The sequence below is a fragment of the Erinaceus europaeus genome, chromosome X, assembly GCF_950295315.1.
Source record: "Erinaceus europaeus chromosome X, mEriEur2.1, whole genome shotgun sequence".
NCBI classification, from domain to species: Eukaryota; Metazoa; Chordata; class Mammalia; order Eulipotyphla; family Erinaceidae; genus Erinaceus; species Erinaceus europaeus.
The window spans coordinates 96325231-96341224 of record NC_080185.1 but is presented as its reverse complement, the minus strand read 5'-3'; the positions used below and the strand labels follow the sequence as shown (position 1 = coordinate 96341224).

Genomic DNA, 15994 nt, shown 5'->3' with positions numbered 1-15994 from the left:
TCAAGGTAAGTGACTCACTCTACTATCTCCAGCCCCCCAGACTTACTTTCCTTCTTTTTGCAGAGCCTTTGCCTTGTGCACATGGGAGTTCCACCAGTCCTGGACACTTTTAAATTCAGGTAGAGCAAAAGAGAGACGGAGCTACCACAGCACCAGAGTTTCCACCAGCGCCATAGCGGCTCTCATGGTAGTGGGGCTCCAACCTGGGTCCCTTGCATGGCTTGTACCTGGTTGAGTGCACATTACCATGCTCAGGGATATGGGTTCAAGCCCCCGTCCCCCTGAAGCTCTGTAAGAGGTAAATAGTAGTGCATGTCTCCATCCCTCTCTCTTTTTTTTTCTTTCACCCTCCCTATTCCCCCTCAGTTTCTTTGTCTCTATCCAAATTTAAAGAAAGAAGAAACAGCATTAAAATGAATGGAGACTGAAAGTACATCAACTGGAGACCTTAAGCTTAATAATGCTTGAGATTGGGAATTGATTTTGGGTATGAATCTTTAACTGCATTACGTTGTGCTCAGTGGTTAATGTTGGTTGACTTTGTTCAGTCGTGAATGAAATACAGACTTCTCCAGTGATGCCATTGTTGATAAGAAAAAAAAAAAAAAACAACAGCCTGGCCCACATTAAATAGGTCTGCTGTCATTATCTGTTGTTTTGCTTAAACTTGGAGTTTCTAAGAACTTACTCTCTCCGTTAAGTGAAGGCTTAATGAAACTAGAATGAGACAAAAACAAGTATGGTGAATGTGCAGTAAAGCTTACATGTAATAGAAGGGAAGCACACTTGAGGATTATGCACTCTTACTCTGGGGGAGGCACCCCTAAAAGCCTGTTGTTTGGCTTTTAATGTACTTGACTCCTGTCACATTTTTCAGGAATGTATGATGTATAATAGTATGTTTGATTGTATGTATGCCTACATACAGTATTTGCCCAGACTCACGAAAATTATATAAACTCATGTTTACTGTGTTTGTAGCTGTATGTTAATCATTGATTCCAAACTCGAAAGCATTTTAGTTCATAGTTGTGTCAGGATGAACCCAGAGCCACCACCTCAGCCTTAAAGACCTTTTGACTCGAGGTTGCTGAAAATGGACCAAGGACAAGAGGATTGTGGGTCCCGACTGAGGATTATTATTGTTGTACCTCCAGGCCTACTCCTTTACTGATACTGGCTGTCAGTTTCTGAGCCATAGAAAATGGGAGGGAGCTCTGTCAGACTGCTCAAAAATTGCCTTAGTTTTCCCAGTGCATCATGGGGAGAATGATCACAAATAATCACTTCAGAGGAACCTCCCCCCCCCCACAGTCATTTTGGGCATACTTTCTTTCAGCCTATTTTTTTTAAATTTTATTTATTTATTCCCTTTTGTTGCCCTTGTTGTTTTATTATTGTAGTTATTATTATTGTTGTCATCGTTGTTGGATAGGACAGAGAGAAATAGAGGAAGGAGGGGAAGACAGAGAGGGGAAGAGAAAGACAGACACCTGCAGACCTGCTTCACCGCCTGTGAAGAGACGCCCCTGCAGGTGGGGAGCCGGGGCTCGAACCGGGATCCCTGAGCCAGTCCTTGCACTTCGCGCCACTGCGCTTAACCCGCGACGCTACAGCCCGACTCCCTCAGTCTATTTTTTTGTTAATTGTGTCCAAGGTGTGGATGAATACACGGTTTTGCCTATGCACAGTACTGGTGAGCGGTCTCCCATGCCCAACGATGGAAAAAAAAAAAAGAACAAAAGCTTGATTTAGAGATTGAAGTGGGATGGAGGAGGAGGGAGTACCTCAGCACTTCTCCACTATCTGTGGTGCTCTACTGGGGTCTACTTTTCTGAGGTTCTTTATTTGGTGTGTAGGGACCTGCCTGCATTCTACCTCACCTGGCAGACTCCCCCCCCCCCCCCATTTAATTTAGAAAGGAGAAACTAGAGAGTGATGGTGATGCTCCCATGCAGTTGCTGGTAACTCAGACCTGGTCCTTGCACATGGTGAAGCATGTATTGAATGAGTATGTCCTAGGACCAAGGACATTTTTTCTCCCATCTAATCACCTTGTTCATAATTGATACAGGTGTTCTTGGCCTTTCTTGTTTCTAAGATACTGCATGGAACTACCATTCTACCATTTCCCCTTTATGGCTAACCTGTCAATTCTTAGTTCATATGCCATCTCTATGAAGTAGTTTCTGATTGTCCACTTGGAAGTGGTCTTAACTTTATCTGACCTCAGGGTAATATTTTTCCTATACTTTTGACCACCACCACCAGTACTGCTACTCCCCCCCCCTTCCAGAGACATCTGCTGGAAAGGTGAACTGACACATTTCTTGAGGTTCAGTTTTTGTGTCTGAACTGTCAAGGATCAGAGCCTTCCTCATATCTAGTGGGTAGTAAAGAGCTCTGCTCTCAGGTAAGAGGCTTGGGGTGCAGTTGTAACTTTTCTACTAACTAGTAAGCAAGACATTTAACCTGGATAAAATTGGAAAGGGTTTGAACTGGGCGATTACTATTTTAAATGACTGAGTTAAACTTATTCAGTATATAATAACTCTTCTGGCATAAGGGGATATACAGATCCTTACTTTCTAGCACTTTAATGTTTGGTGAACCAGATGTGGTATGTTCTATCTTAAACTAGTGGTGTGGCACACCTGGGTGAGTGTATGCTACAATGCCCAAGGAAGGACCTGGGTTCAAGCCCTGAAAGGGGAAAGCTTCATGAATGGTGAAGCAGTGCTGCAGATGTCTCTGTTCCTCTTTCCCTGTCTCTATCCAATAAAGAAATAAAGTATTTAAAAAAAAACGGGATAGAGGTACAAAAAATTAGAATAGTAAAAACAATGAAATTCTAGTTCAGGTTTGGGTGAATTTTGCTGACGAGTTTCTGTCTGATAAGATGTATGTTTTATAGGTGTTATTTTGCAGCTTTTAAAATTGCTTGATAACAAAATGGATGAATATTCTTTTCAATCATTAAAGTAATTTTCAATGGCTCCTTTTGGACTATTAAAAATTTTTTAAATAATGTTCTTATTCTAAGAAAAGATGGTATAGTCTCTGGAAGAGTACTAGACTCAGAACCAAAAGCGATACATTTTATTTATAGTTATCTTGCTTTCTCTGTGTTAATTCACTTAACTGACTTCTTAGGTTCTCACTGCTCATACTTATAAAACCAACTTGGACAAGAACTGACTCAGGCTACTTTGTGTATGTGTTAATAAATTTGAGAGATGGAAAACATAGGAGCCTAGAAAAGAGAATTTCAAATAAAGAGAAATAAAAAAAAAAAACTAGGAAAGGATTAGTATGTTTGGGAGCTGTTTGGATTGATAAGGACAGGATAGTCTAACACTTGAAATATTTCCTTCCTGCTGCTTCTCCTTGGTGTCTATCTCTAGAGGCCTTTATTTTCCTTAGACTCCTTAGGTAAGCTGTGCTTTGCCAACAGCTTTAGTGTAAATTTGGAGCCCAGACTTGGTGGCCAGGGCTATAATTTCTTTGCTGGCAGACCAGCTTAAAATTTGTTGAGGCGTTCACCTGATGTTTAGCTACTACTTTAAGAACATTACTGTTGCTTAAAAGTAATGCAGTAAGGAGCTAGGCAGTGCCTCCCTCACCTGTGGGGCTTTGCAGGCACCAAGCCCCAGCAATAGCCCTGTGATGTCAAATAGAAGAGAAAGAAGGAAAGAAAGGAAAAGTGGGGGTGGGGGGAGAGAGAATTTTCATTTCTTTATTCTCGTGAAAGGGATCTTTGTAGACCATATGTGCTAGGAAACCATAGCATCACTCCGGAGCATGCGATAAGGAGGCATTAAAATCTGTATGTCATGCTTTTGCAAAAGTCCAACGTCTTGTCCACTGCGCCACCTCCCGGGCCTCGAGGTGCATAAAAATTTTGGTAAACGTTAACAAATGTATACATCTGTGTAACTACCATTCAGATAAAAAACACATTTCCAGCATCCCAGAAGACTCCCTTATTATGTCTCTGCCCCCACCCTGGAAAAAACCCTATTCTGACCTGTTTTTTAAACTTCATATAAATGGACTAATACAACATCCTCCCTCGTATTTGGTTTCTTTCATTCAGTACATGATTAATTTCTTCGCTGCTGTATAGTATTTCACTGTGTGCCCTACACTGTGGTTTATTTATCCATTCTGATATTGATAGGTATTCATATTCTTTTTTTCCTCAAGATTATTTTGGCAATTCTGGGTATTTTTTGGTTCCAGACAAAATTTTTGTTCTAGTCTATCTCGCTCTTTTTTTTTTTTTTTTAACCAGAGCACTGGTCAGCTCTGGTTTATGGTGGTGCAGGGAATTGATCCTGGGACCTCAACCTCAGGCATGGCAATTTTGTTTGCATAACCATTATGCTATCTACCCCTGCCCTGTTCTAGTCTCTTAAAAAATTTTTTTTGGTGGGACCTTGATGGGGATTGCATTATTTTTTAAAACATTTTATTTATTTATTAACGAGAAAGATAGCAGGAAAGAGAAAAAGAACCAGGCATCACTCTGGTACGTGTGCGGCCAAGGATTGAACTCGGGACCTCATGCTTGAGGGTCCAATGCTTTATCTACTGTGCCACCTCCCGGACCACTCCATCATAAATTTTTTAAAGATTTTATTTATTTATTAATGAGAAAGATAGGAGGAGAGAAAGAGAGAGAGAGCCAGACATTACTCTGGTAGATGTGCTGCCGGGGATTGAACTCAGGACTTCATGCTTGAGAGTCTAGTTCCTAAGCCACTGCGCCACCTCCTGGACCACTCCATCATAATTTTAATGTATTATATATGATACGGAGGTGACATTAAACTGTCTAAAGATAATGTACAAACACACAGTACAGTGCATTATGCCTGAAGACCTGTAAGGGACCGCTCATTTATTAACAAATTTCTGAATCGACTGGGTTTCAGGAACTTGTCCAGCTTGAATACCTAAGTAAGTGGCCGAACAGGAATGCAAACCAAGACAGATTATCTCCAGGCTGTACTCTTAACCATCATGTCTGAGCTCTTTTGGTGTGTTTTCCTTGTTATTTTGCTGCCTTTTGAACCCTGCATTTGCCACACAGCCATTATTTAATTCTTTCATGAAAATCTAGCTAGAAGGGACCTGAGCATGTAGCTCACCCATTTTAAAGAAGACCTTACCTTTAACTCTTTTGCTTCTAATGTCATTGATCTGTCAAACATTGCTGACCTCTGCCCTCTAATTATTATTATTATTATTTTATATTTATTTATTCCCTTTTGTTCTTGCTGTTTTATTGGTGTAGTTATTATTGACGTCATCATTGTTAGATAGGACAGAGAGAAATGGAGAGAGAAGAAGACGGGGGTGGGGTGGGAGAGAAAGATAGACACCTGCAGACCTGCTTCACGGGCGGTGGGGAGCCGAGGGCTCGAACCAGGATCCCCACGTTGTTCCTTGCGCTTTGCGCCACCCGCGCTTAACCTGCTGCACTACCGCTTGACTCCCAAACCCTCTAATTATTATTAATAGTGTCTCAGTAAAGTGCGATGGGGGGGGGGGTGCTATAATTAAGCTGTTTGGGTTTTATGTTTTGAGCTTGTTTAGTTTTCTTTTTTTACTTTAACATTGTATTCAAAATTTTTATTTTCATTTAGTATAGCTTCTAATTTTTTCTTATGAGTTGAGTTTTTTTTTTTTAAATAAGTTGAGCATTAACCTTCACTGCAGTATTAATTATTTACTTTTGCTGCCAGGGTTATCACTGGGACTTGGTGCTTGCATCATGCTCCCAGTAGCCATTTTTCCTTCCTTCTAAATAGAGAGAGAGAGAAGGAAGAGACACCACTTTACCACTCCTGAAGCTTCCTCCCTTTGGGCACTTGCATATGGTGACTTAGGACTGGAACCTGGACCCTCCCTCCCTCACACATGGTAACATACTGGGTGAACCCCTTCCCTGCCCCCCTGCAGTGTTCTTTTGAGCTTCTAGGAGTAATTGTGCCAAGACAGATTTTAAAGGAGACTTTTCCTCTAAGAGTTCTTTTAATACATTCAACATTTATAAAACAGTTACAAGGGCAACAAAATGCCCATCAAGTAATGAAGCATAAATGTATACCATACAGAAAATATGGCCAGGAGACAGCCCACACAGTAATGTATGTGTTTTTGAGGCTCTGTAGTACCGTAGCACCGAAGAAACAGCCACAGATGGTGGAGTGGTGTTGTGATGTCTTTCTCTCTCCTTCCATCAAAAGAATACAGAAGTAGGGCTGGGAATGGTGGAAGTTGCACACTTGTGAGCTCTGATGGCATCAAAAAAGGAAAGCGAAGAGAGAGAGGGAATACTGAGAAATTACAGCTTGACTAAACCTTGAAGAAAAGCAAACTGTGCTAAGTGAAAGAATTCTTTACGAGACTGTTATATATACTATTAACATAGATAGGTTAAGACGAAACACTCAACTTGAGGGCAGGGAGGAGAGAATGGAAAGTAATTGCTATTTGGAGTTTTTAAGGTTCTAGGGTTGATGATGATGGTAGCCATACAGTTCTGAATAAACTCAAAAGACATTAAATTGCATACTTTGTTTTTTAATGTGATGCTAAGGATAATGTCATTGAGTTTAAAATTCTGTGACTTCCTTTTTAAGCCTTTCCCTCTATACTTGTGACTTTACTCTAGTTGTGGAAGATTCCGACAAAAAGGTTACCCACTGGATGCACATGTACAATAATAATTATTATACTAGTTTGATTTGTTTAGGGTTTGGAATTCATTAGAACCTCCTTTCCTTTGTAAGCAACTAATGAAAGGATATGTAAGTAAAAAATTTATTGTTTTTAAATTAGCCTGGGGGGATATATGTACACTTTACATTCCAGTATTTTGAAAGATTATAATTGTATTTTGTATAATTGTAGAAAATTGTATTTTGTTTTATGAGCATTGCTATAACCAGTAGGTATCAATAAAAAGGGGTTTCCTTGCTAACAGAAACAAGCTTCACAGTGTTGTAACAGAAAATATTCAAAAGGGATATTAGGCATAGAATTTTTTGCATTGATGGCAGGTTTCCACATCTTTTTAAATTTTAAATTTCCACATCTTTTTAAAATTCCTTTCACCAGAGCACTCACCAGCTCTGGCTTACGGTGGTGTGGGGGATGGAACCAGGAACTTCTGAGCCTCAGGCATGACAGTCTGTTTGCATAGCAATTATGCTACCTTTCCCTGCCCTTTCGACATGTTCATAAGTCTTTGTGTACCCCTTTTCCATTCCTAGCAGAACTATAGCTTTTTAAGTTCACTCTGTTCCCTTTTTCCCATTTTTTTTTTTCCACTCAAGTTAAAACATGTAATTCAAAGAGACAGCGGGATGGCTCACATGGGAGGGTCCGGCATTGTGATGCCATAGACCTAGGTTAGGTCAGGCCTTCCCCTGCTTTGGGCGAAGCCTCAGTCCTATGGTATGAGGTCAGCCAGGTCCCTGGTGAGAAATATGCTGCCATCTGTCAAATTGTATTAGTATTAATAGTTTTATGCTTAGCTTATAAATTTGTATAATTTGATAAGCATAAGGAGTTTAATTCTAACTTCATTTTTGCATATATATTTAAGCAGCATTAAGTTGGAAAGTAATTTAAAAGAATTCTGTTGATGTAGAACCAGAATTTTAGTAAGCTTGAACTTGTTTAGTATTGGGTGCTAAACAGTATTTATATTGAATTGACACCAGGACTACAATTCCATATTTAACAGGTCATTTCACTTTTTGCTAAATTGTTACTTCTATTTATGCAAAAGTGGATTTTGTTCATTTGCTTATTGTTTCACCCAGCAGATGGCTATGTTGCACCACATAATTTTGCAGTTTTATTGCAGGTTTCTTTAGTGTCGTGCTTTCTTTAGAGCCAGCATAAATTCTGAGAGGAATAATAAGTTTATTGTTAGGATTTGTCTTAAAGATGGTAAGATATCTTCGATTGAAAACTTACGGCGGGGGGAGGGGGGCGGCAGTTGGTGGTGCACCTGGTTGAGCTCATATGTTACGATGTGCAAGAACCCTAGTTCGAGCCTCCGGTCCCTACCTGCAGGGGGAAAGGTTCATAAGTGGTGAAGCAGCGTTGCAGGTGTCTTTCTGTCTCATTCCCTCTCTGTCACTTCCTGCCCTCTCAATTTCTGGCTGTCTCTATCTCTATCAAATAAATAAATAAATAAAGATAAAATTTTCAACTATGGTAGGATTCTGTGTTAATGTAATTGAATTATAAAAAACATCCAAGAAACTATTGCTACATCTTTTTTTGGGGGGTAGCATAATGGTTATGCAAAGAGACTCATACTTAAGGCTCTGAAGTCCCAGGTTCAATTCAGTCCCCTGCACCGCCATAAACCAGAGCTAAGAAGTGCCCTGGTAATAAATAGATATTTTTTTTAAAGTTAAAACAATAGGCAGATGTAGTATGACAAAGTGTTGAAATTACTGAGTTAGGGACACAGGTTGAAATAAGACCCATTTTCAGACGGAGCCAAGGAGAATGTGGGGTGACCATGACCACCTCATCCAGATCTTTATTGCCTGGCCCCAGCTGCATTTGGCTGCTGAACTTGGTGCAAAACACTAATGTGTTGAGGGAAAGTTGTTGATGAATTAACTGTGACTTGCAGGTGTGTTTACTGGCATTTGCCAGTGAATTCAATCCCAAACAAAACTACATTGTTAGGGCAGAACAGACTAAATATTGACCAAGCCCTTTTCAGCTCTGAAACCAGCATTCATAGTCAATGCCCAGTACTAAATTACACTAGTTGTCTTTAGAGTGTCTCCCCTCCTGTGAATGTTACTGACAGGAAAAGAGAATTAATAACTTAACTGAATACTTTAAGTGATGGCACTTAAAGATCTTCATTGCCTCACTTAATCATCACAACCCACAGCCTTGTATCCGCAGACTAGGAAACTGAGTCAGTCCCACAGAAGTTTGGAAACTGCCTGAGATCATGCAGTCAGTAACAGTAGAAATTAGAATTTCAAAACTAGTTTGTGTATCTGCTAGCTATGTCTCTTCATAGGTTAATCACATTCTGCACGTTCATTGTCTTATATTGCCACTACTCCCTGTGGACATTTTTTGCAGAGCTGCTTCACATTTCATGAAGCATCCCCACTACAGGTGGGGAGTGAGGGCTCAAAACCCTGGTCCTTGCAGATGGTAACATGCGCTTAACCAGGTGTGCCTCCCCCTCACTGTCCTTTCACTTTATTTTTTGGTGGAACCTGGGCTTTGCACATGTGTGATTTCACTACTCTTAACCACTTTGTTTTCAATAACTTTGAACAATATAATACACTGTACAAAGTGTTTTCTTTTGATTAGATTTTGTAGTCCCTTTTCCATGGGCATTGAGCCTGCCAAGCCCTTTATGCTATCATACTGGATGAATGACTTCATCCCCTGGCACCATAGCACTCCCATGTGGTGTATTCAGGACTTGAACCTGGGTTTGTGAGCATGGCAAAGCAGGCAGTTTCCTAGGTGAGCTGTCTTGCTGGCCCTCTAAATTCATTTTTGGAAGAATTTTGGTTGTTTTGATATTTGTCCCCACTTTTCCTAATAAAAAAAAGAAGCTGGTAGATAGTCTTTATTTTTGCTCCTTACTTCGGTGATCTCACTACATGTACAACCCTGGGTTGACCTTTTATTTCAGCAAGTTATGCAAAGAGACTCATGCCCAAGGCTCCAAAGTCCCAGGTTCAGGTCCTGCACAAGGACCTGAGTGCTCTTGTTAAAAAAAAAAAAAAAAAAAAGGATATAATTATGCATACCGGGAGTCGGGCGGTAGCGCAGCAGGTTAAGTGCACGTGGCACAAAGCACAAGGACTGGCATTAGGATCCTGGTTCAAGCCCCCAGCTCCCCACCTGCAGGGGAGTCGCTTCACAAGTGGTGAAGCAGGTCTGTGGGTGTCTATCTTTCTCTCCCCCTCTGTCTTCCCCTCCTCTCTCCTTTTCTCTCTGTCCTATCCAACAACGACATCAATAATAACTACAACAATAAAACAAGGGCAACAAAAGGAAATAAATAAAAAACAATAATAATAATTAAGCATACCAACTTAAGTGTAAAGGGATCCCAGAGAAACAAAGGATATGGAAGAAATTATGGCCAAATTCAATGAAAACATTTCTCTCAATTTTTTTTTCCAGACTGCTTAATCTATTGATCTGTCTTCTAGTTTGCCATTTCTGACAGCTCATATATGCTGTTGAACCACTTTAGTGAATTTTTCATTTTAACTATTGTACTTTTCGCCTCCAGGATTTTCACTTAGTTCTTTTTTAATTTTTTTTGTCTTCTTTTATATTTATTTTCCTTTTTTGTTGCCTTTTTATTGTTGTTGTAGTTATTATTGTTGTTACTGATGTCATCATTGTTGGATAGGACAGAGAGAAATGGAGGAGGGGAAGTCAGGGGGGAGAGAAAGATAGACACCTGCAGACCTGCTTCGCCTGTGAAGGGACTCCCCTGCAGGTGGGGAGCTGGGGGCTCGAACCAGGATCTTTAGGCCGGTCCTTGTGCTTTGCGCCACGTGTGCTTAACCTGTTGTGCTACCGCCCGACTCTCTCTTTTTAAATTTCTAACTCTTGTCCCTTTATTGATAGTCTCTGTTTAAACGTTGTCATTCTGTTTTCCTTTACTGCATTTAAACGAGGTTTCCTTTAATTCATTGAAACTCAAAACTTTTTTCAGCCTTTAAAAGTCTCTGGATTCTTTCAAGGCCTGTTTCTAGTGACTGACTGCATACCTGTAAAGCTTATTTTCCTCAGAGTGTGCAGCCTGTAATTTCTGTCTTCAGGGGCTTAATAGGTGAGGGACATTTTGACTTTGCTGTCTGAAGGTGGGGACACACACACACACACACACACACACACACACACACACACTTTCATCACACATGCAGTTCCCTTGAAATGACAGTGCTTTTTTAGCAAGGTTTTCATTGTCCGTGTTTCTGTAATGTCTTCCTCTGCTGGTTTCACATCTATATGTTAGTCTTCAATACTGACTGACTGCCCTGTTGTTTTAGGTGACATTCTAGTATTTAATGAACTCACTGCTAAATTCTCCTGCCTTGCTGGGGGCTATCTTGGAGTTCATCAGGTTTGTTCTGATCCCAGGGAAACTTCTTAGTTATCTCTTCCCTGGTTCTTGTAAGCTGTTAGCTGCTTTAAAATTTAGCTTGTTGCTCAAATGGGGCAATGACCATCTGAATTGCTTATTTCCTCTGCGCAGTTTTCTGGTACACCCTCTGGCTTGAGCTTTACTGTATAGTCCAAATAAAGTCAGTTCAACTTGAGAGAACTGTAAGCACTCTTAGGACTGCTCCCCCCCCCCCCCCCAAGTAAAATCTTTATGCCATTGCTTTAGAACTGTGGTAGGACACCCTTTTTTTTCATGCAGCGTGTGGTCTTCTCAGCATGTCTCTTCTGTCCTGGAAGATTGGTACTTAAAATGAGCAACCTTGACCTTATGAGGTGGGCAAATCTTGTCTTGCTGAACTTCTGCCTCTTGAGTCAGGCTTGCATGGATGAAAAGAATTCCAAAGATTTTGGCTGCTTTTGCTTGCAATTAAACGCCTGCAGTTCAAAATTGGGAACAGGGAAAAACTCTAGCTGACTTCCTCCTAGACATCTATATTTATATTAGCCTAAGTTGATTGGATGTGAAGCTGTCTAGAACTGGCATCATACATGGGGGGGTGTGCGTACTAAATATAGCAGCCTTGACTGATTTTGTGCATCATTTATCTAGTGTGTGGTAAAGAATGATGAATACTCTGCTAATTAATGGTAACGGCAGTGCTGGTGGAGCTAGGAAAAGAAAGGCCTTTACTCTTGGGCAAAGACTGCTTAAAATTACTTAAAGATATTTAGTTTTATAGTTGTGGACTCAGCTGTTGCTGCTTTTCAAATTTTTTCCCATGAATTCTCATCTTCCTACTAAGCAGTAGTTTTTTGACATGAGTGAAAATTTTAGTTTTAGAAAATGTTTCTGTGGGAATCGGGCGGTAGCGCAGCGGGTTAAGTGCACGTGGCACAAAGTGCAAGGGCCGGTGTAAGGATCCCGGTTCGAGCCCCCGGCTCCCCACCTGCAGGGGAGTTGCTTCACAGTCAGCGAAACAGGTCTTCAGGTGTCTTTCTCTCCCCCTCTCTGTCTTCCCCTCCTCTCTCCATTTCTCTCTGTCCTATCCAACAATGACAACAATAATAACTACAACAATAAAACCAACAAGGGCAACAAAAGGGAATAAGTAAATAAAAAATTTTTAAAAAAGAAAATGTTTCTGTATCAATAAACATCCTGATAGTCTATTTTAGAAGTTGAGATGTGAGATTAATGGTAGTTTATTCCAACATTACTAGAGCTTGTACTGTCTGCGTTATTAGCCTGGCTCTATCACTTTTACTCTTCAATTTCTTTTTATTTTGTTCTTTCTTTGATATAGGACAGAGAAACAGAGAGGGGAGGAGAGACAGAAAGGAAAAGAGAGAGACACCTGCAGCACTTGCTTCACCACAGGTGGAGAACAGATTGCCGGGGGGGGGGGGGTCTTAAACCCAGGTCCTTGCACAGGATAACATATGCTACCTGTTTCTTTACTCCTGAAATGACTTGTTCTGAGAATTAATTTTTACATATACCTTGGCTAGAATAGTGCCTGACACAAACTAAACTTTGAAATGTTAAGCTGTTGTCATTATTTTTATGAATTCTTTCACAAATTGTAATGTTTATGCCTTAATACAGATGTATATTCACAGACCCTTTTCAACTTATAACTACTACCATTAAAAGTTTTACTTAATTTGAGCATGTCGACTTGACTGATAGTATTGAAATTGGCTTAAAAAATAAAGAGATAGAAAGAAAAAAGAAATTGGAAAATAAGAAATGACTTGGGAAAAATAAGTTAGGGCCAATTATGTGAATGGTGTTAAATGATAATTCTTTCGGTAATTGGAGAGAACGCCACTAAAGGTTTCAGAGACTGAAAATATAGGAAGATGAGTTTAGCAGTAATATACCAAACAGATTGGTAACAAAATGCTATTAAAATTGGAGTCTAGGATAGAATGCAGTGAGTAGGAATGGGGGAACAACAGCATGAGACCTATTATAAAAAAATAAAGGAGATGGGAAGGGTTTTACTTGGTGTGTGGTGGTGTTGGTGTCATCTCGTTGCACCCCCCCACCCCCCACACACACACACCACGTTCTGGTTTTGAGCACTTAACTGTGTGCCAATGAATCTTTGGGGTTCAATGATGAAGATAATTGTACTGGAGATTCTTATTCTCTGGTGATCATCAGAAATGTAGTTTCTGCTAAAAGTTAATACAGTTCGTGTTTCACAATTATGTCTCTTGTTTCTGGTGAATCAGCTATTTTAAGAAGAGAAAAATGTTGTGGATGTCAGTTAAATAGAAAGGCATCAGGAAAGGAGAAAAAAATGAGTGAGCAATTTTCCTCTTTGATTTTTTTTTTGATACGGAAAGCCAGAATAAGTAAAATTGACAAATTAAGACAATTAGTTCAATTCATAGTTGGTGTTTAATAGAGGGGGGGAAATGTTGAGACTGTTGAACTTGCTGTTGCATATTCATTTTCTCTATCCTAAATCTATAATGTTCATTTAAAGTTCGAACATTCCTCTAGAAAGTCTCACTTGCATAATTAATTGGGTAGCTTAGTTCTGAGTAGGATACAGCTGCTTTTACTTGGTAGAAGATTTAAAAAAATTTTTTTAGTCCTACTACTTGGAAAGCAAAAAAGGTTTAGAGTCTGAGATTGCTTCTTTTTGATTTGTTCATTTATTTATTGGATAGAGACAGAAATTGAGAGGGAAGGGGGAGGGAGAGAGACAGAGATACCTGCAGCACCACTTCACCACTCATGAGCCCCCCCCCCCCACAGGTGGCAGGTGGGGACTGGGGACTCTAGCCTGGGTCCTTGCGCATTATTATAACTCAACCAGGTTGCCTGACCGACACCCCATGAGATTGCTTCTTGAAATCAAGTTAAGTGGTATGATTCCCATCTGTTTCCTTGATGTTTCTTTTCCATTTTTAACCTTTCCAAATTATATTGGAAATTCTTTCCTTAAATATCCAAGTACCCTGAACGTGATAGGAAAGAGAACATTTTATTTTAAAGACCTAGAAAAGCCAAGATTAGGCAAATTTTAAATGATGAGATTTTTTTTAATAGTTATGCTTGAATTCAAGAATTCTGTGTAGGCTCTTATACAATTTTTTTTGTTGTTGTTTTTTTCACAATTTAGCACACCAAGGAAAAGGTATCCATTTCTTAGGTTGTGATAGTTTTCTTAGGTGGTGATAGAGATGGCTGTTTAAAATAGCAAGGACTGAGATTGGTGGTTTTTCTGTAAGGAAATTCCAGGTTATAGAGCTCTGTCATGGTTCGGGAGTAAAATCTTGTCAAAAGTAGGGTTAAGGTACAACCTTAAAGTACAACCACTAGTAAGCTTGTTTAAAAATCATTCATAATGCTCTAGTACCAGTGATAAAAGTTAGTTGTGTAACTCTTCATTCCTGAAAAGTTTTTTAAAGTCAGATTGTAGGGGGCATAATTTACCATGAAAAAGGACCTAGGTTTCAACCAGCTCCCAACCACCACCACATGGGAGTACTGTGGGAAGGGAGAGTTTGATGAGCAGTGGAGTGTGCTGTGATGTCTCTCTTCTCTGTCTCTAACCTTGTGTGGGGGGGCGAGGGAGGGGGGACAGGGGTGATGAGTCTCCTGGGAGCAGGGGGATTGTTGCAGGTGCAGAGCCCCAGTGAAACCCTGGGGGTGGGAGCAGAGATTGGATCATAGCAGAAGTATGCAGATGGTAGAGCACTGGACTTGCAGTCATGTTCGATCAATCCCTGGCACTGCCATATGCCAGGGTGATGCTTGTGTGTGTGTTCTAATAAAAAACTAGTTCGCAGTACCTGTGCCATTGGTTAGATATGCATATTTTTAAGATGTATGAAAACATTAGCAAATTGAAGACCAGGTTTGTCTTTCCATGATTTAATCAAAATGACATCTAAGGGCAGAGAAGATAGCATAATGATTATACAGATTCTTATGCTTGAGGTTCCAAGGTCCCAAGTTCAATTCCCCATACCCCATAAACCAGAGCTGAGTAGTGCTTTGGGGGGGGGGGGAGTGGTGACAGTTAAGTATCTTGATAGGTCTTTGAATCCCTGGAGGAAACTGACATACTAAATAAGACTATATATAACCAGTGCACAGCTCAGCTCTGATTTATGGTGATGCAGGGGATTGAGCCTGGGACTTTAGAGCCTCAGGGATGAGTCTCTGTATAACCATGATCCTATCTACTGCACCCCATATATGTTTTCTTGATAGAGCATCAGATATGCCATTGTCAGTTTATTAAGTTGACTTTATTATTAGTGAAACTTTAGCTTTTCACTTTTTCTCTAATTTAAGTAACTACTTTTCTCCTGTCTAGATTCACAGGTAATGTTAAATGTGAACTGACCTTTAATTCATGTTTTTAATATTTAAAACAAGTGTACTTTTCTTCTACTTGTAGGTTATGCAATGTTATCTGCAAGATGGTTTACTCTTGAGTTGGAGCTTTTTAAGACTGACAAATGCTGGTATTTCATCTATAAGTGGACTATAATTTCTTTTCTGAAGACAACTACATAAGCAGACAAAATTGCAAAGATCTGCCCTGTGTCGAGTATGACAGCCACGACTCGTGGCTCTCCGGTAGGAGGGAATGACAACCAGGGCCAGGCTCCTGATGGACAGTCTCAGCCCCCCCTCCATCAGAATCAGGTGGAGTATTTATGATATTAGTTAAAATACATAATGTGTCTATTGTGGGATACTAAAACCCTGAAGCAGATTATGAAATTTTTGTGAAATAATCAGCAACTGTTACATTAGGAT

The 15994-nt window shown here is 40.1% G+C and overlaps 1 protein-coding gene across 4 annotated transcripts in view; it reads left to right on the top strand.

Annotated features, from left to right (window-relative positions):
• Positions 1-15994, top strand: part of USP9X (ubiquitin specific peptidase 9 X-linked) — a 106568-nt gene that overhangs the window by 25741 nt on the left and 64833 nt on the right. For all 4 annotated transcript variants that reach the window (XM_060182595.1, XM_007521105.3, XM_060182596.1 and 1 more), the window contains exon 2: positions 15630-15880. In XM_060182595.1, the coding sequence (XP_060038578.1) occupies positions 15785-15880 (96 nt within the window). In that variant the 5' untranslated portion in view covers positions 15630-15784. The remainder of the gene's footprint in view (positions 1-15629; positions 15881-15994) is intronic.